This window comes from Eumetopias jubatus, unplaced genomic scaffold, assembly GCF_037043125.1.
Source record: "Eumetopias jubatus isolate StellerSeaLion01/CBP00866 unplaced genomic scaffold, mEumJub1_p1.0 scaffold_11, whole genome shotgun sequence".
Lineage (NCBI taxonomy): Eukaryota > Metazoa > Chordata > Mammalia > Carnivora > Otariidae > Eumetopias > Eumetopias jubatus.
Window position 1 is genome coordinate 50,666,228 of NW_028274817.1, and position 22,753 is coordinate 50,688,980.

The 22,753-nt window shown below is 35.3% G+C and overlaps 1 protein-coding gene across 4 annotated transcripts in view; it reads right to left on the reverse strand.

The window, feature by feature from the left end:
* Positions 1-22,753, reverse strand: part of DIAPH2 (diaphanous related formin 2) — a 946,398-nt gene that overhangs the window by 648,481 nt on the left and 275,164 nt on the right. For all 4 annotated transcript variants that reach the window (XM_088028705.1, XM_088028707.1, XM_088028706.1 and 1 more), the window contains 3 exons: positions 13,487-13,591; positions 9,786-10,121; positions 7,478-7,592 (listed from right to left, as the gene is read on the reverse strand). In XM_088028705.1, coding sequence (XP_087884831.1) covers positions 7,478-7,592; positions 9,786-10,121; positions 13,487-13,591 — 556 coding nt within the window. The remainder of the gene's footprint in view (positions 1-7,477; positions 7,593-9,785; positions 10,122-13,486; positions 13,592-22,753) is intronic.

The window sequence follows — 22,753 nt, forward strand, 5'->3', positions numbered from 1 at the left end:
TGAGGCAGAGGACTCAGCTAAGTTCTGCCAAGATTCCTGAAACTGAGAAAATAAATGTGTGTTCTTTCAAGCTGCTAAATCTTGGGGTAATCTGTTATACAGCTATAGGTAACTAACATAATCCACAAAAATAAAGTAAGAAATTAACATTCTTTCAACATGATAGTCATACACAAAAATATGAACCTGTTTTCAAGGGCAACTGTCTTCCTAGAAGCATGTGTTAAAATGGAAGTGATCTTTTTATGCTATAATCTTGGATATCTTGGGTCATCTATACAGTATCAGTACCTGGAGGGCACCTAATAACAAAATTTAGCTCACTCAATCAACACACCTACCTTACAAGATGTTAAACAGTGTTTTAAAATGATATGCTCATAGAAACAAAGATGAGATTTGTGTTGCCAGAAGTAAGAGGTAGAAGGTAAGGAAACTGGGTGAAGGTAATCAAAAGGGACAAACTTCTAGGGCACCTGGGCGGCTCAGTTGGTTATGACACCAATTCTTGATTTCAGCTTAGGTTATGATCTCAGGGCTGTTGAGATCGAACCCCACATCAGGCTCCACACTGGGTACGGAGCATGCTTAAGATTCTTTCTCCCTCTCCCTCTACTCTTCGCCGTCCTTCCCCCTCTCTAAAAAAAAAAATACAAAAATACAAAAAAATTTTTTAAAATACAAACTTCCAGTTATAAGATAAATAAGTTCTGGTGATGTAATGTATAGCATGATGACTATAGTTAACCATACTGTATTGTATATTTCAAAGTTGCTAAGAGAGTAAATCTTAAAACTTTCCATCACAAGGAAAAAAAATTGTAACTATGTAGTTGATGTATGGGTGTTAACTAAAGTTATTGTGGTAATCATTTTGCAATATATACATATATCAAATCAATATACTGTATATACTAAACTTATACAATATTATGTCAATTATATCAATAAAACTGGAAAAAATAAAAACAAAAGCAAAACAAAAAAACAAAAATGATATAAATGAACACTACAATAATGATAATATCAGAAAGCATAGTTTAAAATTAGGGAAAACTTAGTAAAAACCATGCATTACTGAATAACCTATTAAAAAGAATTAAATTTATTCTCACTGACAAGGACTAATTGACTAAAAGGATTACTTACATATAATGCCTCAGAAAAGCTACCACATTTGAATTTCTCTAAATTAAATATATTTCATAAATTGGAGAAACCTCTTTTTCTTACCTCTTATATCATGCAAGATATAGCCTGGAACTGCATTCACTGCCATCAATATACAATTGGAACAAAACATAACTCTTTGTAGTTTTATATAGCTGTGTTGAAATTTTCCACTGGATTTTATTATAATTTCTGTTTGCCAAAATAAAACTAATTTAGTTATAAGAATAATTCTAAACGTGAATGAGTATCTGTGTGAATTGTAAATGCTATCAACTGAACACCTGTTATTGTGCCTAGTCAATACAATATTTATCAGCAAAAATTAATGAAATAGAGACAGTCTCACTAACTCATAACTAAGAAGTGTCATATTAAAATAACACAAAGTGTTTATAATGTTATGAAGCTAACCCCGAAGCCCTATGAAAAACAGATTTCATTACTTTATATATCTTATGTGCATTAATATATCCTTATGAAATGCATAAGGACATGAAGACCTCATTCCTTCATTCATTATGAGAAGAGATAGGCCTCAAGTCATAGCAATGCCTCATAAATGATAGATTCTATGCAGAAAGCACCTAAAAAATCTTCAAAAAAATAACTTCCATGAAAATCCAACTTCCCAGCTTTGGTTTAAGCTCTAAAGAACTGTCTTCAGTGTCAGGATAATAGGATTACATACTTCACAAGATAATGTATGTGAAACTATAGCATTAAGAAAGGATCAGCGAGGGGCGCCTAGGTGGCTCAGTTGTTGGGCGTCTGCCTTCCACTCAGTCCTGGTCCCAGGGTGCTGGGATCGAGCCCCGCATCGGGCTCCCTGCTCAACGGGAAGCCTGCTTCTCCCTGTCCCACTGCCCCTGCTTGTGTTCCCTCTCTCGCTGTGTCTCTCTGTCAAATAAATAAATAAAATCTTTAGGGTGCCTGGGTGGCTCAGTCATTAAGCGTCTGCCTTCGGCTCAGGTCATGATCCCAGCGTCCTGGGATGAAGCCCCACATCGGGCTCCCTGCCCAGCGGGGAGCCTGCTTCTCCCTCTCCCATGCCTGCTTGTGTTCCCTCTCTCGCTGTGTCTCTGTCAAATAAATAAATAAAATCTTTAAAAAAAAAAAGAAAAGAAAGGATCAGTGACCTATGCAACAAAACACACAAATTACTAAGGGCTTAATAGCCATTAAAAGCCATTGTTATGACTCTTAACTAGAGAACTGAGGGTTACCAGAGGGGAGGTGGGGGGGAATGGGTAAAACAGGTGACAGGGATTAAGAGTATACTTATGATGAGCACTGAGTAATGTATAGAATTGCTGAATCACTATATTGTACACCTGAAACTAATATGCTGTATGTTAATTATATGGGAATTAAAATATTAAAAAAATAAATAAAAATAAATTTTTAAAGCCACTGCTACAACATAAGTAAGAGATTAAGAACAAATCTTGGTTCAAACCTCAGCTTTGCCACTTGTTAGCTATGTAAAATAGACATACTGTTTAATCTCTCATAGCCTCAGTTTCTCCACCTATAAAACAACAATAATAGTATCTAGGGTTGGTGTGAGGATTAAATGAAATATGAATTTAAAATGTTTATGCATCTCTTGGGACATAGTAAATGCTTAATAAATGTGCTATTATTGCTATTAGTAGTGATGGTATTAGTGGTAGAAGTAGCACAATCACCACACTATCACCAATATGTAAAAATAGAGCCATTTTGATGCCTACTCATTTAGAAAATGAAGCTACAGTGTCTCAATTGCTCTCTACAAATAGCGATTCTTATAATTAAATAATGGCTTGCATCTCTGACTCACAAATTCCTTGTTCCCTCTTCTACATAAAGGAGGTAATTGTTTGATTCTAGAACATGCCAATTGGAAAGGAGTGTATGTTCATCATACGTTAAATTATATAAGGTATATATGGTGGTTAGTTGGCTGCCTGAAAGATTTAAGCCTTCTTGGTTTGTTTCCATATATATTAAAAGCTTATAGTACAGAACATGCATACTGTGTCATTAAGATGACAAATTATTTGTTAGGACACCAAGTCTCTCAGCACACTTTAGCACTATTTTGTAGAAGTGTGCACTCTGAGATGGACATCTCATTATTTTCAAGTCAATTCTAAGAATTTCTATATGATGAAGACAGAGATGAATTAGATTTTACCACCCTTTTGTTTTTTCATTGCTTCACCAAACATAATAAAGACTCTATTAAGCAACCAAACAAGGGCGGGTATGGTCAAAAGCAGCTAGCTGATTCAATGACTAAGAAACACAATTTAAAATATGATCCTAGAGGAAAAGTGCTTTTACATAAATACATCTTTAAACTCCATTCCACCATAATTTTGAAGCTATGCCCAATATCTCAAGCATTGCAAAATGGCATTTATATGCATCTGAAATATTTATAGCACCTCAATTTTCTGTTATTATTAAAGCTAAATTATACCACAGAAATATATTATTGAAGAAGCTAAATTTTATTAACCTTTTATGTTTATTTCTTATATTTCCTCCAAGCAACATTAAAACCAAAGAAACTGCTTACAACTTCCATGCAATTTTTGTTCTTCCTGAAGCCTCTAGAGAACCCTTGAAATTCTAATTAGAATTTGCAGTTATAACCTACATTTTATTATTATTTTAAGTTTAGTTAATATTAACCATCATTACTTTAATTCTTATGTAGTATCACTGTTATCTATAATTACTACAGATTTTTAAGGAAAATGATACTATTTTTGTAGCCTTGATGTTTATATGGCCCCAAATATCATCAAATTGAATACTAAACTAGAACAGATACAAATTCTAACAGTTACATATATAATATATATTCAAAAGTACTAATAGGGTCTTTTGAAGCTGCATCTAATATATACATATTTTTTCATTAAACCAGAGAGCATTGTGAGATATATTTTGTCACATAGCAACATTAAGCTTGTAAGAACCTACATATTAATCATGGGAACACAGAATTTGGGAACTAGAAGACCTTCGAGATTAAGAATTCATACTAATCAGGATATCCTCATATCTTGCCTAAACCACTGGTAATTTATTCACAACCAATGCTCTATCATGTACCTGTGAATTCCCATCACCTATCTGTCTGCCAAAGGCCTCCTCAATAGTTTATAATCAAATTACTGTGCCACTAATGCTTAAAGTACAAAACCCCATTTCTTCACTATGAAGTTCACCTTACCAGTTTCACCTCCAAGTCCCAACTCAATAGGCTGTGCTTTCAACAGCTGCACCTCGCCCAGTATGTACCTCATTCCACCTCCATACTTTTCTAATGGTGTTCTCTGATTAGAATGTCTTCTTCCCTTCTTTTCCTATTAAAATTCTACTTAAATTTCAAGGCCCAGCTCAAATTATACCACCTATGGGATCTTCATTGGTCCTACTAAAAATTAACTATATTCCCATCCTGCGTTCCTATGTAAAAAATTATCTGTGTTAGCATTTAATACAACTTTACTAAATGTAGTGTACCTCTTGCTCTCTCCTTCACTAGATGATATAAATTAAATTAAATGAGAGGTACAGTCTCTCCTAAATTAGAAATAATTTGGTTATTAATAGAAAATTAAAAATCACCTAACTTTAATTCAAATAGAAAGTATAATTTGATGGTAATTACACATATTAAGTATTTACACATGTAAATATTATAGGAATCAGAGGTATTTTAAAACTTCTTTCTGGGTGCCTAGTTGGCTCAGTCACAGATTAAGCACCAGCTCCTGATTTCAGCTCAGGTCATGATCTCAGGATCCTAGGATCAAGCCCCATGTCTGGCTCCAGCTCAGCAGGGAGTCTGTTTGAGGGCTCTTTCTCTCTTTCTCTCTCTCTCTCTCTCTCTCTCTCTCTCTCTCTCTCTCTCTCTCTCCCCCTCCGCTGTCCCATCTCGTGCTCTCTCCCTCTCTTAAATAAATCTTAAAAAAAAAAACTTTCTATTCATCAACCTGAAGTACTCTGAACTCCTAAGTTAAATATTTTCTTAACATAGACTAGTAATGCTTTCAGTGCATTTAGAAAGAACAAGAAATGAGCTCTCCAAACCCCTTGCAATAGGAGAAAATTCTCAGAGGTTTTGGAACACTGGGTCTAAGAGCTTTGGAAATAGGCCTTAGAAACAATGAGTGTGTTCCTCCTTCCGGAATGCAACTGAGTGAGTGGCAAACAACAGCAAAATGGGAAAGAAAGGGCTTCCTGGAACTAGGAAAGCCAGGGAAGTGTGCTTGGAGTTCACTGGAGCCAGAGCCTCCTGATTTCTTACTGATCCCGCCACCTACTGGCCAAATTATGAATCAAGACCCTGCAAGTGACAAGGAACTTTAGCGGTTATAATAAGGTCAATCAACAGTTACCAAGTGTCATTGAAATAAATGGGAAAGTTGTATCATTAAAATTTGTTTTGGCTATGTTATTTATGTCTGGAATATGCTATGATGCTTAACTGTTCCTTTAAATGTCCCTTTGAAAAATAAATCTTAGTAAAAGTAATATTACTGAAAGGCACTCCTGACCTGATTTGTACTCAAATATTCAAAATTAGGAAAATAGAAATAGTACTAGTGTCACACATAAAATTCAGAGAATCAGAGCTAAGAAGAACAAGAATTCAGTGTTCTTAGCAGTGAGTAGATGAGAGCCTTCATATAATTTTTATTAGGTTTTAGCAGCTGCAGTAAGAATTGCTTCTATTATAACTGATTGGCTCTATCAAGTGCTGCTCAGAAGAGCAGGAAATTCTCTTGCTGAATTAACAGCTCGATTAAGTGTCAACAACTAAGGCAAAACACACACACACATACACAGCATCATGTTAAATGAAAGGGAAAAGGGAATTAATATTTCTTAAGTGCCTACTATACTAAACACTGTGCTGGGTGCTTTAAATATATAACCTTATTTAATTCTCACAACACTACTAGATAAACATTAGTCTACTCATTTTATGGATGAGAAAATTCAGTCTCAGAGGTTACAAGTATTACAGTTGAAATGCAAATAAGTGTGACTCCATTTCCTCAGGCTTTTTCCACTATATCATACTACCTTTAGAAACTCTCTAATGGATTTTATAGTTATCTGTATGTCTCAAACGTAATTTTCTTCATTTGTAAAATAGAGTCCAGACTTAATCATTTCTACGGTCCAGACTAACTCTAAAATTTCATGAAATCTATGATTCTTGTGGGACTCAATACAAAAAACATGGAGGGGGCGCCTGGGTGGCTCAGTCATTAAGCGTCTGCCTTTGGCTCAGGTCATGATCTCAGCGTCCTGGGATCAAGCCCGGCATCGAGCTCCCTGCTTGGCAGGAAGCCTGCTTCTCCCTCTCCCATTCTCCCTGCCTGTGTTCCCTCTCTCGCTGTGTCTCTGTCAAATAAATAATAAAATCTTAAAAAAAAAAAAACATGGAGACGTAAAAGAACAATTGCTCACTACAAAATGTGCAAAGAACTGGAGGGAGACGGTCACAGAAGAGTAAATAAAAATTGCCTCTGAATGTAATAAAAGCTGCTCACCTTCACTCCAAATTTAAGAAGTCAAAATTACAACATGGATGATTTACCATTTTCACCTCTGAGATGGACAAACGTTGTAGGGAAACAGATACTCAAATATATTGTAGGTGCCACTAAAGAAACAAGTTCTTTGGAAAGCAATTTGGTAATATATATCAAAATTATAAATGTATACAGCATTCTGTCCAGGAATTTCACTTCTAGAATTTGTCCTACAAATAGATCTTATGTGCACAAAGGTATATGCAGATACACATTTATCCCAGCATTGTTTGAAATACCAAAAATACTGGAATTAATCTAAATACCCATTCACTGGAGACTGGTTAAATATACTAGGATAAGTCCATACCAACAAATTCTATGCAGTATGCCAAAGGAACATAGTAGATGAACGCAAGCTATTATGGATAACATCCAAGTATATAAAGTAAAAACAGCAAGAAGTAAAAAACAAAAAAATGATAAATACACATATGCATCTAGAAGCACAGACTATTTCTATGAGGCAATGTTAGAAAATAGTAACAGTGGTTTTCTCTGGGGAAGAAGCTGTAAGTCTGGAATTAAAGGGATAAGCTTATCATGCATCCTTTTTTAAATTATTTTTACTATATGAATACTGTGATGTAAGCATTTTTACCTTTTTTAATTAAAAAACGTGTTTATAACAAACAGTCGTCTCTGGAGTCACTCAAGAACCCTTTAAATGTGAAGGTTACTTAAAAAATAAGATGTACCTTTTATCTGGGTAGCAAAATTCAGTGTCAATTTTGCAAAGAGATCAGGATTTTCAAACTTGTCCTCCTTAACTTTTAACCAGACACAGTTCTCAGATAATTCTTTGGGTTCAATCTGAAACAAAAATAACGAAGATAAGTATCTAAATTATTCATATTTAATTCTTCAAAGAATTCAATTTCACCAAAATTGATAGTTCCTTTATTTATCTACCTACTAAATCAATTTCAGGATCTATCAAAATAACATTTAAGTAAATATTCATTGGGGAAGTCCCAGAATTCTATTGGTGTACAAAAAAGATACACAACAGCAATTAGCCATATAGCAAATTACATTTAAAAAAGTCTTCTGGGGGCACCTGGGTGGCTCAGTCATTAAGCGTCTGCCTTCAGTTCAGGTCATGATCCCAGGGTCCTGGGATCAAGCCCTGCATCGGGCTCCCTGCTCGGTGGGAAGCCTGCTTCTCCCTCTCCCACTCCCCCTGCTTATGTTCCCTCTCTCGCTGTCTCTCTCTGTCAAATAAATAAAATCTTAAAAAAATAAAAAGATAAAAATAAATAAAAAAGTCTTCTGGAAGGAATCTTAAAAATAGTTTAGTAAATCCCTCCCCCAATTCACATATATTTTTTTTCTCCTCCTGGATTTTTAAAAACGAGGAAACTAAAATTCAGAAAAGTGAATTAATTCTCCATGTTTACTGACCAGGGTGAAGGTAATAACCATAATAGCTGACAACTTACATACCTCCTATAATGTGTCAGGTGCAGTTTTAAGTGATCTGCATGTATTATGTAATCTAACCCTTATAATAATCCCTTGAAGCAGGACCTATTATTATCTCCATGTTAAAGATGAGGAAACAGCCCCAGAAAGTTTAAGTGGCTGTCCAACTAGTAAATGGCAAAGAGGGGAATTAAACCCAGGCAGTGATGCTCCAGAGAATTGTGCTCTTAACCACTACATCGAAACCCAAGATTAGAACTGTACATTTTCTAGTACATCATGATGCTTTGTGTTGTATTAGTACCATTTCACTGTATGCTGAAATATTAACTGAACATATCATTAAATTTATACATAGAGACAACTGGACCAACAGCATCTGGATCCTATAGTTTGGTGGACTGTACCTAATAAAAAATAACTACATTCCAAAAACATTTGTACCTCATTTATGAGCAAAGCATAAGTATAGTCTTAAGTTAAATACTGGTTTAACCATGATTCTGGTCAAACCAATTTACTATGTAGATACTGTCATATTTCACTCTAAGTATGTTCATTAGATTAGTTCCTACTGAACAGGGACTGTGTCAATCTTGATAAGAAGCTTTTTACGAGACATATTCTTATAATAATAAAGCAAAATAGAAGTGCCTGGGTGGCTCAGTCAGTTAAGTGTCCAACTCTTGATTTCAGGTCAGGTCATGATCTCAGGGTCATGAGATCAAGCTCCATGTCAGGCTCAGGCATGGAGCCTACTTAAGATTCTTTCTCTCACTTTCTCTCTCCTTCTACCTCTACCCCCCTCGCATTCTCTCTCTCTCAAGGAATGAAAAAAAAAAGCAAAATAACATTCAAAAGAAAAAAACCTCATAAATTACATTAAAAAAATAATTAGGTTATTCTGTAGTGACAGAATGCTGCCAACTATTCCATACTATCTAAATATTTAAAACTAAAACAAAAAAGGGACGCCTGGGTGGCTCAGTCAGTTAAGTGTCTGACTTCAGCACAGGTCATGATCTCAGGGTCCTGGAATTGAGCCCTGCATCATGCTCCATGCTCAGTGAGGAGTCTGTTTGTCCCTCTCCCTCTGCCCCTGCTCGTGTTCTCTCTCTCTGATAAATAAAAATCTTTAAAAAAAATCTAAAACAAAAAAAACTCTCTAAGAACAAAAATAACTAAGATAAAAAGGCTCAGTAATAATAAAGATTATATTTAAGAATGTTGTAGTACTTAAAACAGTACAAGAATCAAAATCATGTTTCATTTGGTGATATATTTTATATATTATTCTCTAGCACCATTTTCACTTTGGTTTTCCTTTTGACTTCTACATTAATTTCCAATTATCTGTGGAGTTTCCAATTCACAGGGTACTAGACTGAAAGATAAACATAAGATGGTGAACTCACAAAGGAAAGCATAAGTCAGCAGTCATCTTCTCAAGTATTATACAGTACTTATATGGAGCAACAGTTATTCACATATTAATGATCAACTATGGCTGGACAAAGCCAAAAATAATCTAGTCATAAAATATCTGGTCAAATACTCTAGTCTAGTCATAGTCATAATCACCTTTGACCAATTGATTCTCTTCATGGGCACCTCAGGTTTATATATTTTTTTCTGCTTCATCCCATAAGGCAAATCAAGTGCTGCTTCTGGGAAAGGAGGAATTCCTCCTCCAAGGGGAAGTGGTGGAGGAGGTCCCCCAAACAAAGGTGGTGGTGGTGGTGGTGGTGGTGGTGGTATACCCATTATTCCAGGTAAAGGAGGTGGAGGAGGAGGGAGAGTTCCTCCAGGTAGAGGTGGTGCTGGTGGAGGTGGTAGTGGTGGGGATGACCCACCACCTGGCAGTGGAGGTGGTGGAGGAGGACCTGGAATTCCTGATGAACCTGAGAGTCCATGTCCCTGAAACATATGTAATACAATGTTTAAAAGCTTACAGTAAAATATAACAGCAAAGAAAACTTATCAGTAGACACTGGGGGTTCAAGATTACATACACTTTATTTAATTTAGTAACATCAAAGGACTTAACAGTAACAAAAAACTCCCATAGATTTTTGATAAGCATTATAAACTCTGTACAAGGACTACTTCTGCTAACACACTATAAAAGTTGGCATCCTCAAAGTTTTGTGAAACACCTCCCCAAAATAATGAAAAATTACCTATCATTATAAATACATGCAAAGAAGTACTGAAGTGGCTTGAGCCTATTAGACTAGTTGGTTTGAATATAGGATAATTAATACAATCATAGGTCTAATTCCCTTGGAGCCAATTAGCTTTACACAGTCTATCACATAGCACCAGTAACTTAGCAGTCTTCTAGTACCAATAATTAATACTGAGTAACATCCATTTGCGTGGTAATATATGTTTATCAATGTTTTTACAGCTATTATTTCTTTTCATTGTTATTATAACCCTGTAAAGTAGGGCATTTTTAATCTAAACTTTATCTCACTGCTTATAGATGAGAAAAAACGTAACTACAAAAAGGTTAAATGACTAACCAAAGGTAGCGGAGTCTGAAATGTGGTTAAATTTGAATGTGGGTTGTTCTTATACCTAATGCAGTCCTCTTTCCCCTATAGCAGTCTATCTCCTCATGGAGTCACTTGCCATGAAAAGATTAATTCACACGGACTGGATGATGAGGACAGTATAACTTACTTCTACCATAAGAAATTGACTTCAACCTCATTCTCTAATGATAATGGATAACAGATGAAGGACTGTATCTCATTGCAAACTGTTTACTTTTTAAGTTAATCTGTACCTGTTTCTTTAAACCATTGCTGGTTACAATGGTTCACTTCTAAAATAAATGATTAAAGTGAAGTTGGTTATTATAAACATTCCTAAGAAAATCCTACCAATGAACAGATGTATTTGTAATCAAGATATGACATTAGATGAACTGAAAGAAAAGTTTAAAATTAATAAAATTTCTTGGCATAGTGTTATTTTTATTTGGGAAGAAAGTCTTCTTTCTTTACTAATATGAATTTCCAAGTTGGAGTACTTAAAAGTACTAACTAAACTTAGAAATGGCTTTACAAAATAAGTTGAAGCATATTTTAAGAATAATCAATTTAAAGGACTGACCTATGTATAAGCATATTAAAAATTAACAATCATAGAATCATGGAAACATTTCTCATAATATTTAATATGCACTTTCCAATATTTTTATTCATATGTATGATGTTTATGTGTGTATATACATATATGCAACTAAAGTATTTATATACTCAACAAATAACAATCCTCCTCTGGAATGCAATCTTCTCCTGAAATTAGTAAGTATTACAATATGCAAAATTATTTTCATTTTACTTTTAATGTAGCAAAATTATAGAAAACAGATTTTTATGATCTTGATTGAGATCAAAGAAATTATAGAGAAAATCAAAATAATTTTTCTGAAAAGTTTAAGAAATTAGTAATTTACAAGTTTTATGTATAAATAGATTTGTTGAATACTTTGAAAGGTAAAATGTATATCCAATTTTTTATTGAAAGAGAGCAAAATTATATTTGTTAACATCAAATTTTTACTCCATTAGATCATATCTATGATATGAAACTTGGGGAGCCATAAAAATGCTATCCCTTTTAACAGAGGATTTTACTCAAGTTAAATGCATGTTTCACAAATTTAATAAAGAATCTCAAATAAATGCCACCAGCCTTTAAAAATCAAATCATATCAGCCCTTCTCTTCCCTCTCATGAACAATTAGGAATGCAACAATTAAATTAGGCTACAATAGAGTATTGAGAATTTGAATATAGCTAATGAATAATTTAGTATTTGGCACAATTTTGGGTACACTAGAAAGGACTGTGTGACTCTGCTTTTTTACAGATCAGTTAAATTAATAATAAATAAGCAACTACTCACTAAATAGTAAGGCCTTGTGGTAGGGTGACATTGAGGAATGTCACCATCTGGGGGGGCGCAAAAACAAAAAGAAACTGAGTTCTCAGAGATGTGAAAAGGGAAGGCAGATGATACAAAAAAGGAGAATGACTTAATGAAAGAAATTATCAAATATTATAGGTAAGTGAAACAGACTAAGGGTATGAAAGGCATTGAACTGAATAATTTAGAGTTCATCAGTAACTTCTGAAGTCATTTCTCAGTAGACTGATGAATACAAATCTAGTCAATCAATAAACATCTACTGAGCATGCACTATGTTAAGAGCTGTTAGGGGAAAAAAAAAAAAAAACACAGGCCCCAAATGGCATCAGTTAGGCTGAGTCCCCAAACCAGAGCTTAATACATAATCTAACTGCAGTTTCAACATCCCCAAGAAATAGTCTTAACAGGTGAGTCAGGAACTTTTAAATCAACAGACAATATGTCAGCCACAGAAGTCCTCTCCAGCCCGTAATGGTAGATAAAGTAATCTGCATAAGACCTCTTGCTTTCCCCCTAAGGGAAAGTGGCAGGGCCTAAAAGATCTTTTCCTTTCCCTAATAACTTGTTGCCCCACCCTCTTTTCATAAAAACCTTTCATTTTATACAACCCCCTGGAATTCCCCTCTGCTTACTAAATGGAATGATGCCAAATTCATAAATCATTTAATAAAGCCAAAGAGACTGTCAAAATTTATGTGGCTGAATTTTGTGTTTTAATGAACATTTTTTTCTTCCATTTTATTTTCTCAATCATTGTTTTCATTAATGGGCTTTGTAGGTTAAAATGCATAGTAAAAACTAAAAAGAAAACGCATACACAGAAAAAGGAAATTATTCTCAACAACACTGATAATCTTCCATTTCTTAATAACCATTTAAAACATAAAAAGTGCTGAGGGTATTTAAAAAAATAAAAATAAGGTGTTGAGAGGACTTAATCAGTTCTAAAGTTTAGACACCATAACTAAGATCTTGAGTGTATATGAGTGCTTCTCATCATAGGTGATGCAGGAGGAAATGCAAAATTTCTAGGTTTTGAAATTATGCATCCAACTTTTCAAATCATCAAAAAATTTTTGCTCCTAAACATTCTTGATTGTGTAATATATTCCATTAAAACTATTGAGGGAAGTTTAAGCAACTAATACCTTATTTTTACCCAAACAGTAAAATTATTTATTGTCCTGGAAAATTAAATCTGTAGAGTTATTTCAACTAAAATGCAAAACTGCCAAAAAGTCTGCTTCTGGTCACATTTTTCCTTGCATCTAACAAGATAATTTTCTACCATCAAACTCACTACGACATGACATAAAGTCTATACCTTCTTTCATTACCTGGGTTCGAAGTTGCTGGATTTCTGTTTCAAGCTCTTTAATTTTTTCTTCTCGTTTTTGAAGTTCAGCTTGAGCTTCCTGTCGAGCTGTGAATTCTTCATCAAACTGCAATGATCACCACCATAAATGTACACTTAATAACATAGTTTTGAGAAAGTTTTAAACAACTTTATGTATTAGATAAGTGGAATGTTTTTTGCTTTATTGAATTCCCAGGTCATTCAGAAAATCAAAGCTCCAGATCACTTTCATAACAATTAAGCACACCTGTTGGGGTGGGTTACTGATTATGGTGTTAGTAGAGAGGAAATATGGCAGCAACCCGAGGTAAAAAATACCCATTTTCACAAAAAAAAATTTTTTTTTTAAGATTTATTTATTTTAGAGAGAGAGATAGAGACAGACAAAGTATGTGGGGTGGGGCAGAGGGAGAGAATCTTCAAGCAGACTTCCCACTGCGTGCAGAGCGAGACTTGGGACCCCATCTTGCCATGCATGAGATCATGACCTGAGTCGAAACCAAGAGTGGTATGCTGAACCAACTGAGCCACCCAGGCGTTCCCCAAACAAAATTTTAAAAGGGTGGACTGAGAAGTCTCTCTTTGCATATAATGGACATTTATACTGTTCTGTTATTGAAAAATAGGTTTTAGAATTATTTTCTTTAATGTTTCATCCTATACATTTAACTTTATCAAATTAGAAAATGAAACCTAGAAATGCCTGCATGGCTCAGTTGTTTAAGTGTCTACCTTCAGCTCAGGTCATGATCTCAGGGTCCTGGGATGGAGTCCTGCATTGGGCTCCTTGCTCAATGGGGAGCCTGCTTCTCCCTCTGCCTGCTGCCCACCCCCCCCCCCCGCTTGTGCTCTTGCTCTCTCTCTCTCTCTCTGACAAATAAGTAAAATCTTTAAAAAAAAAAAGAAAATGAAACCTAAAAGTTCATCATCAAGCAGTTCAACTCTGTAACTATATTTAACCTTGAAAAGAGAATACACTTTTAGAATGCTCAAATGATTGTACTTTAACACAAATTATAATATTTCTATTGCAACCTTAATTGTCTAGCATCCAAAAAGTGGTATTCCACAAAATCTGACAGTAGAATGATATATGGATAGCCTAAATGGAATTCTCCTTCAGCTGTTTAACCAAAATACCTGCATAAAATACTAAAAGAGAGAAAATGAGAGGTTAAATTATGATGTGTTGGGGGAAGGAGTTAAGATGGTGGAAGAGTAGGGGAACCAATGTTTGCCTCATCCTTCAAATACAACCACATGAATATCAAATCTTTATGAATTCAAGAAATCGTTAAGAGGACTGAGAGACCAAACTGCACAACTACAGGGAGAGAAGAGCCACACTATGGAAGGTAGGGGGTACAGAGATGTGATTTAGGGTAATAAAGAATTATAGATGCTGTAGAGGGGAGGGAGCCCAAATCATGGACAGAGGAAACAGAGTGAAAGAGAGAAAGCACAAAGTGCACAGAAGATCACATACCAAGAACACTTCCCCAAAACCATACACTGGGAAAATGAGAGGGGCTGATTATCATGAGTTTTTACAACCAGCAGAGCTAAAAGACTTAAGATTTAGAAGTCTGCACCATGGCCATTGGCCATTGTGAAGCCTGGGGGATGCAGTGGTACACCTGTGTAGGAGGCAGAGGCCTGGGAGCAGATGGCACAGTCTGAGGATCCCCTAGGATGCACTAGAAGAGAAAGTTCCTCCTTCTTGGAGTGTATCTACTAGAGGAGGCAATGCATCTCCAGGGACAAAAGAGCCATCAGGTGGCATTGTGCTGCCCAGTTCCTTAGCATAGGGAAAGAGACAGCAGCTGAGGGCAACTAACCTGGATGCTGGCTTTCTGCTGCACTTTACTATAAACTTCAAGCTCCTGCGTGTTGGTGCAATTGCACTTATGGGACAAACTGACGCCAGCCCCAGGGTGGTGTGACACTCCTCAGAGGATCAGCATGGGTCCATGCTTAATAGGTACCAAAAGTTATGAGTTTTGAAACTCAACTGATGTGCCTGAGATAAAAGACAGGTGCTCTGCACTGTTGGGGAGGTAACTGGCCTGGATACATAAAGGGTGAATGCAGGGATTTGAGGGAAGCCTGAACACACAAGAAGAGACTTTTCGCTCCTCTGTCAGGGATTCCCAGACACTGGCAAGCATGAACTCCCCACATAGCAGAGGCCTGAGGAGCCTACACCAAGCCCCACCTCACTGTGCTCTGAAGAAGCTTCTTTACGAGGGCAAGTGTGCCTGAGAACCAATGCAGGGGGGCACACCCCCAGAACACCAGCACAAATGCCCCACATGCACCAAGTCTACTGACCATAGAGTACTACAAAGCTTCAACTCTAATGGAAAGAGGATCATGACTCTTTTAACAAGCAGACCAGAGCACACCTAGGAAAAACTCAACACATAATGCACAAGATCCAAACACTCCCCATTTGAGACAAGAAGAAACTCTGCAGAGGACTGACCTGGGGAAAGAGCAGCCAAAAAACAGCAGCAGAGTGTACACAGCATACACCAGAAGCAGTTCCTGAAGTGTCAGGTGCTGGAGTATATACGACCTCTCCATAATAAAGCTATTACTCTATGAGCAGGAAACATATCAGGCTTTACTAGCACACAGAAGAAGACAGAGACCTAGACCAAATACCAAAATGGAGGAACTCATCCAAAAAGAAAGACCAAGAAAAGGTCATGGTCAGGGATCTACTAAACAGATACAAGTAATATACCTGATTCAGAATTTAAGAGAAATTCATAAGGATACTATCTTGGCTTGAGAAAACAACAGAAGACACCAGGGAGTCCCTTATCACAGAGATAAAAGACTGAAAAACTAGTCAGGCCAAAATAAAAAATGCTATAGCCGAAATGTGAAACCCACTGTGTGTAATTATCCACATGGATGGAAGAAACAGGGGAACAAATAAGCGATACAGAAGATAAAGCTATGGAAAATAATGAAGTTAAAAAGAAGGAAAGAAAAATGTTTGATCATGAATGTAGACCTAGGGAATTTAGCAGAGTCCACAAACCACAATAATATTTGTATTATAGGAATCTCAGAAGAAGAAGAGAGAAAAACGGGGCAGAAAATTTAATTGAAATAACAGCAGGAAAATTCCCTAATCTGGGGAACAAAACAGAAATCCTTACCTAGAAGGCACAGAGAATGCTGATCAAAATCAACAAAAGCAGGCAAACACCAAGACATATCATGGTTAAAATTTACAAAATATAGAGATAAGGAAAAAATCCTAAAAGCAACAAGGGAAAATAAATCTAAAACATACAAGGGAAGACAAATAAGGTTAGCAATGGACATTTCCACAGAAACTTGGCAGGCCAGAAGAGTGTGGCATGATATATTCAACATGCTGAAAACAAAAAAATATGCAGCTAAGAATATTCTATCCAGCAAGGATCTCATTAAGAATAGAAAGAGAGATAAAGAGTCTCCCAGAAAAACAAAAACTAAAGAAGTTCATGACCACTAAACCAACCCAGCAAAAAATATTAAAGGGGATGCTTTGAGTAGGAAAGAAAGACCAAAGGTAACAAAAACTGGAAAGGAACAGAGAAAATCTCCAGAAATGACAACTTTACAAGTAATACAATGGCACAAAATTCATATCTATCAATAATTATTCTGAATGTCAAAGAACTAAATGCTCCAATCAAAAGACATAGGCTATCAGAATGGATTAAAAACATGACATTCTAAAACCTTTGGGATGCAGTAAAAGCTGTCATAAGAGGGAATCAATATAGGCCTACCTCAAGAAGCAAAAAACTCTCAAATGCACAAACTAACCTTACACCTAAAGGATCTAGAAAAGGAACTGCAAATGAAGCCTAAAGCCAGCAGAAGGGAAATAATAAACATTAGAGCAGAAATAAATGATATAGAAATAAAAAAAAACAGTAGAACATATCAATGACATTAGGAGCTGATTCCTTGAAAGAATAAAATTGATAAACCCCTACCAGATTTCTCAAAAAGAAAAGAGAAAGGAACCAAATAAATAAAATCACAAATAAGAGAGGCTAGATCACAATCACCACCACAGAAACACAGCTGTAAGAGATTATGAAAAACTTTATGCTGACAAATGTGGAAGAAATAGATAAATAGAAATAGATAAATTTCTAAACACATATAAATAGATAAATAGAAATAAATTTCTAAACACATATAAACCACCAAAACTAAAATAGGAAGAAATAAAAAACTTAAACAGACTGATAACCAGAGAAGAATTTGAATCAGAAATCAAAAAACTCCCAACAAACAAAACACTGGGGGCAGATGGCTTCCCAGGGGAATTCTACCAGACATTTAAAGAAGAGTTAATACCTATTCTTCTCAAACCGTTCCAAAAAATAGAAATGGAAGGAAAACTTCCAAACTCATTCTATGAGGCCAGTATTACCTCAATTCCAAAAGTAGACAAACATCCCACTAAAAAAGAGAATATATAACCAATATTCCTAATGAACATGGATGCAAAAGTTCTCATCAAAATACTAGCAAAACGAATCCAACATACGTTAAAAAAAATCATTCACCACAATCAAGTGGGATTTATTCCTGAATTGCAAGGGTGGTTCAATATTCACAGATCAATCAATGTGATACACCACCTTAATAAAAGAAAGGATAACAACCATATGATCCTCTCAATAGATGCAGAAAAAGCATTTGACAAAGTACTGGATCCATTCTTGATAAAAAACCTCAACAAAGTAGAGATAGAGGAAACATACCTCAATATCATAAGGACTTTATATGAAGGACCCACAGCTAATATCATCCTAAATGTGGAAAAACTAAAAGCTTCTCCTCTAAGGTCAGAAACACGACAGGGATGTCCACTCTCATCATTTGTTCAACATAGTGCTGGAAGTCCTAGCCTCAGCAATAATACAATAAAAGGCATCCAAATTGGCAAGGAAGAAGTCAAACTTTCACTCTTCATAGACTACATTTTTTTTAATGTGGAAAAGCCAAAAGACTGAACCAAAAAATTGCCAGTATGGATACATGAATTCAGTAAAATCACAGGATACAAAATCAACGTACAGAAACGTGTTGCATTTCTATACACAATAATGAAGAAACAGAAAGAGAAGTCAAGAAAATGATCCCATATTCAATTGCACCAAAAGCCATAAGATACATAGGAATAACCCTAACCAAAGTTAATGATCTGTACTCTCAAAACTATAGAACACATATGAAAAAAATCGAAGAGGACACAAAGAAATGGAAAAACATTCCATGCTGATGGATTGGAAGAAAATTGTTAAATGTCTATACTACACAAAGCAATCTACACATTCAATGCAATCTCTATCAAAATACCATCAGCATTTTTCACAGAGCTAGAACAAGCAATCCTTAAATTTGTATGGAACCACAAAAGACCCCGAACAGCCAAAACAATCTTGAAAAAGCAAAGCAAAGATTCAGACTTCACAATTCTGGACTTCAAACTCTATTACAAAGCTATAGTCATCAAGATAGTATGGTACTGTCACAAAAACAGATACACCAATTAATAAAACAGATTAATTAATAAACCCAGAAATGGACCTACAACCATACGCTCAACAAATCGTTGATAAAGGAGGAAAGATTATCCAATGGAAAAAAAGACAGTCTCTTCAACAAATGCTGTTGGGAAAACTGGGCAGCATCATGTAAAAGAATGAAACTGGACCACTTTCTTACAACATACCCAAAAATAAATTCAAAATAGATTAAAGACCTAAATGTGTGATAGGTAGCCAGAAAAATCCTAGAGGAAAACACAGGCAGCAATCTTTTTGACATCAACCATAGCAACCTGTTTCTGGACATGTCCACCAGAGGCAAAAGAAACAAAAGCAAAAATTAACTATTGGTACTTTTTCAATATAAGAAGCTTCTTCACAACGAAGGAAACAATCAACAAAACTAAAAGGTGAACTTTGGAATGGGTGAAGATATTTGCAAAATGGCACATGTAATAAAAGATTAGTATCCAAAATCTATAAAGAGCTTATGAAACTCAACACCCAAAAAACAAATAATCCAGTTAAGAAATGGGCAGAAGACATGAATAGACGTCTCTTCAGAGAAGACATACAGATGACCAACAGACACATGAAAATATGCTGTACATCACTGTCAGGGAAATACAAATCAAAACTACAATGACATACCACTTCACAATGGTCAGAACAGCTAAAATTAACAGCACAGGAAATAGCAGATGGTAGTGAGGATGCAGAGAAAGGGGAATCCTCTTACACTGTTGGTGGGAATCCAAGCTGGTACAGCCACTTTCGAAAACAGTATGCAGGTTCCTCAAAAAGTTAAAAATCAAACTACCCTACGACCCAGCAATTGCACTACTAAGTATTAGTATCCCAAAGGATACACAAATACTGAATCAAAGGGCCATATGCACCCAGATGTTTATAACAGCATTATCAACAATAGCCAAATTATGGAAACAGCCCAAATGTCCACTTGACTGATGAATGGATAAAGATGATGTGGTGTGCGTGTACACACACATATATACGGAATATTAGTCATCAAAAGGATGAAATCTTGCCACTTGCAAGGATGTGGATGGAGCTAGAGTGTATTATGCTATGCGAGTTCAGTCAGTCAGAGAAGGAAATACTGTATGATTTCACTCATATGTGGAATTTAAGAAACAAAACAGATGAACATAAGGGAAAGAAAATTTAAAAAGAGAGGAAGGCAAACCATAAGAGACACTCTTAGTTATGGAAAACAAACAGGGTTGCTGGAGAGGAGCAACTGGGCTAAACTGCAAATGGGCTAAACTGGTGATGGGTATTAAGGACATGTCCAGTAACAGGTTGCTATGGTTGATGTCAAAGAGCAAATAGGCTAAACTGGTGATGGGTATTAAGGAGGGCATCACTTGTGATAAGCACTGGGTGTTATATGTAAGTGATGAGTCGCTAAATTCTACTGCAAATTAATATTACACTATATGTTAACTAACTAGAATTTAAATAAAAACTTGAAACATACATATATACATACATACATACATTCATAATGGTGTGCTAAGCAGGAGAGACCATCTCAATGGTGAATATCCATTTACTGCATCCTGCCCATCCCTAACCTCAGTCAGGGCACCAAGCCGAAACAAACAAGCCTGCATACATAGAGTAAATACTGCTTATATTCATCTATAGAATATATGTCCTTTATTATCAATGTCACTTCAAGTCATTTTAGAAGGCAATATATTTTTCCAATTATATTATTTCTGTTTCTAAATTTGATTTGTCTTACTCTCCAGAATTGTCTTTAGAGTTTGTGGAACAATAAAAAAGTATTTTCACTGTTAATAAATACTCATCCTCATAGATTTTACCTTTGGAAATTAAAAAATGTCAAACCAATCCAAGTCTGAAGAAAGAACAGGTAATGGAATTGGATTACAATAATGTCTGGGTCAAACATGAAATGCTAATTAATTCTTTTATTCCTCTCTACTTGCGTTCATAGAAAATGTTCCACAGAGGTTAGTCCAAATTGTTTCTCATCTTTAAAAATTTCAAACCCACCCCAGATCCTCCACAGTTAGTAAATGACCATGTTTCCTAGGTCACTGAGAAGATGCTTTTTTAACTGCACTATACTATTCATGTTAAGACTTACTCTCTACTTCCACCCTCCCTCCGAATGTTAGATTCTCCTGTGTATTTTTTAAGCATGATACAAACTGTACAGCTTTCCTCTATAAATTATTTATTTGTACATTTGAAAAGAGGCATGCAATGTTTCTGCTTGTAATTTAATGTGATCTTAATCTATAAACCCATAGAGTAGGAATCACAGAAGTCTGAGATATGCAGGTTGGAAGACTTTTTACAAGGCCACTAAACATATCCTCTTCTTTTAATGATGACAAAATTAAGACCCAAAGAGAGTAAGTGGCTTACTTAAAGTCACAGCTAATTTGTGGAAAAGCTAATATCAGATCTTACAACTACTGCTTCTCATTCTAGCCACCCTACATTTTTTACTACTTTACATAGCCTCTTAAAATCACCCAGAACAAGAGAAGGCATTCAGATAACCACTGGGAGACCATACATGTTTTTATTCTAAACGTTGGAGATGAGAATAAAGCACTAAACACTGAAATGCTTTTTTTAAAAAATTATTTCAGGATTCCATTTCCCATAATATATGCTTACAGAAAATTTTGCCAGACAGATCATCACAGTTTGTACCAGTCTTGTGGTGTTTAATCAAAGTGTCAGTGAAAAATTAAGGAGACTTAAGATTTTCAAAGGGAATTTTAAATGTGCTACTTAAAACAAGAACATTACAAATATAAAGGTCTATTAAAAAGCATGCATTTTCTTTCACCAATAAAAATGACAACTTCACACAAACATTTTATGCTCAAGCTCTGAAAATCTAATCTAGTAACTGAAAGAGCAAAGACATTTCTTCAGATGCCCTGAAGTAACTTCAGTAATACTCTATAATTTCTAGAGTGATAGCAAAAGCGATTATCTAATCTCCAAGGTAAGTCATGACTTTGAAGAGACAGCAATATGTAAAGCACTTTATCTTGCTGTCAGAAGGCTGAAAACTGGAGAGTTTTTAGACTTGTGCTTCAATCCTTCTCCCGGCACCAACAGGAGAGAAATACTATACTAATCCTTTATAGGATCTAGAAAAAAAAATTCAACTTTTGGTAGAAACTAGTACAACTGTAGTTATGCTTTCATGAAACAAGGAAAAGACAACCTGAAATCCAAATAAAATTAAGGCAGCCATAAAACTTGTATTTCCATAAGGCATTAACATACAAAGAAAGGGGAACCTCAAATTCCACCAAGCCTACATGAAGTTGCAGAACCATTTAAAAGTGGTAATTATAAAATTCAAAGAAGATAAATCTAAGCAGAGAGAGACAGAAAGAGATAAAACACTATGTCGTTCTAATGCTATTTAATAGCACTGTCTTTAAATAGCAATAATAGGTTAGACTAGCTAAAAATCTAACAGTTCTCCAAAGGAGGTACATATTTTAAGTGAGAACTGCAAGAAAACAATGAGGGGACTATATTTTGGTTGATTGCTTCAAACTATATCCTTCCAATAAACTAATTTTATTTCATTTATCACTTTGGTAGAATATAGTTAGTGTTTTTCTTCCATAATAAATTAAAGGTCA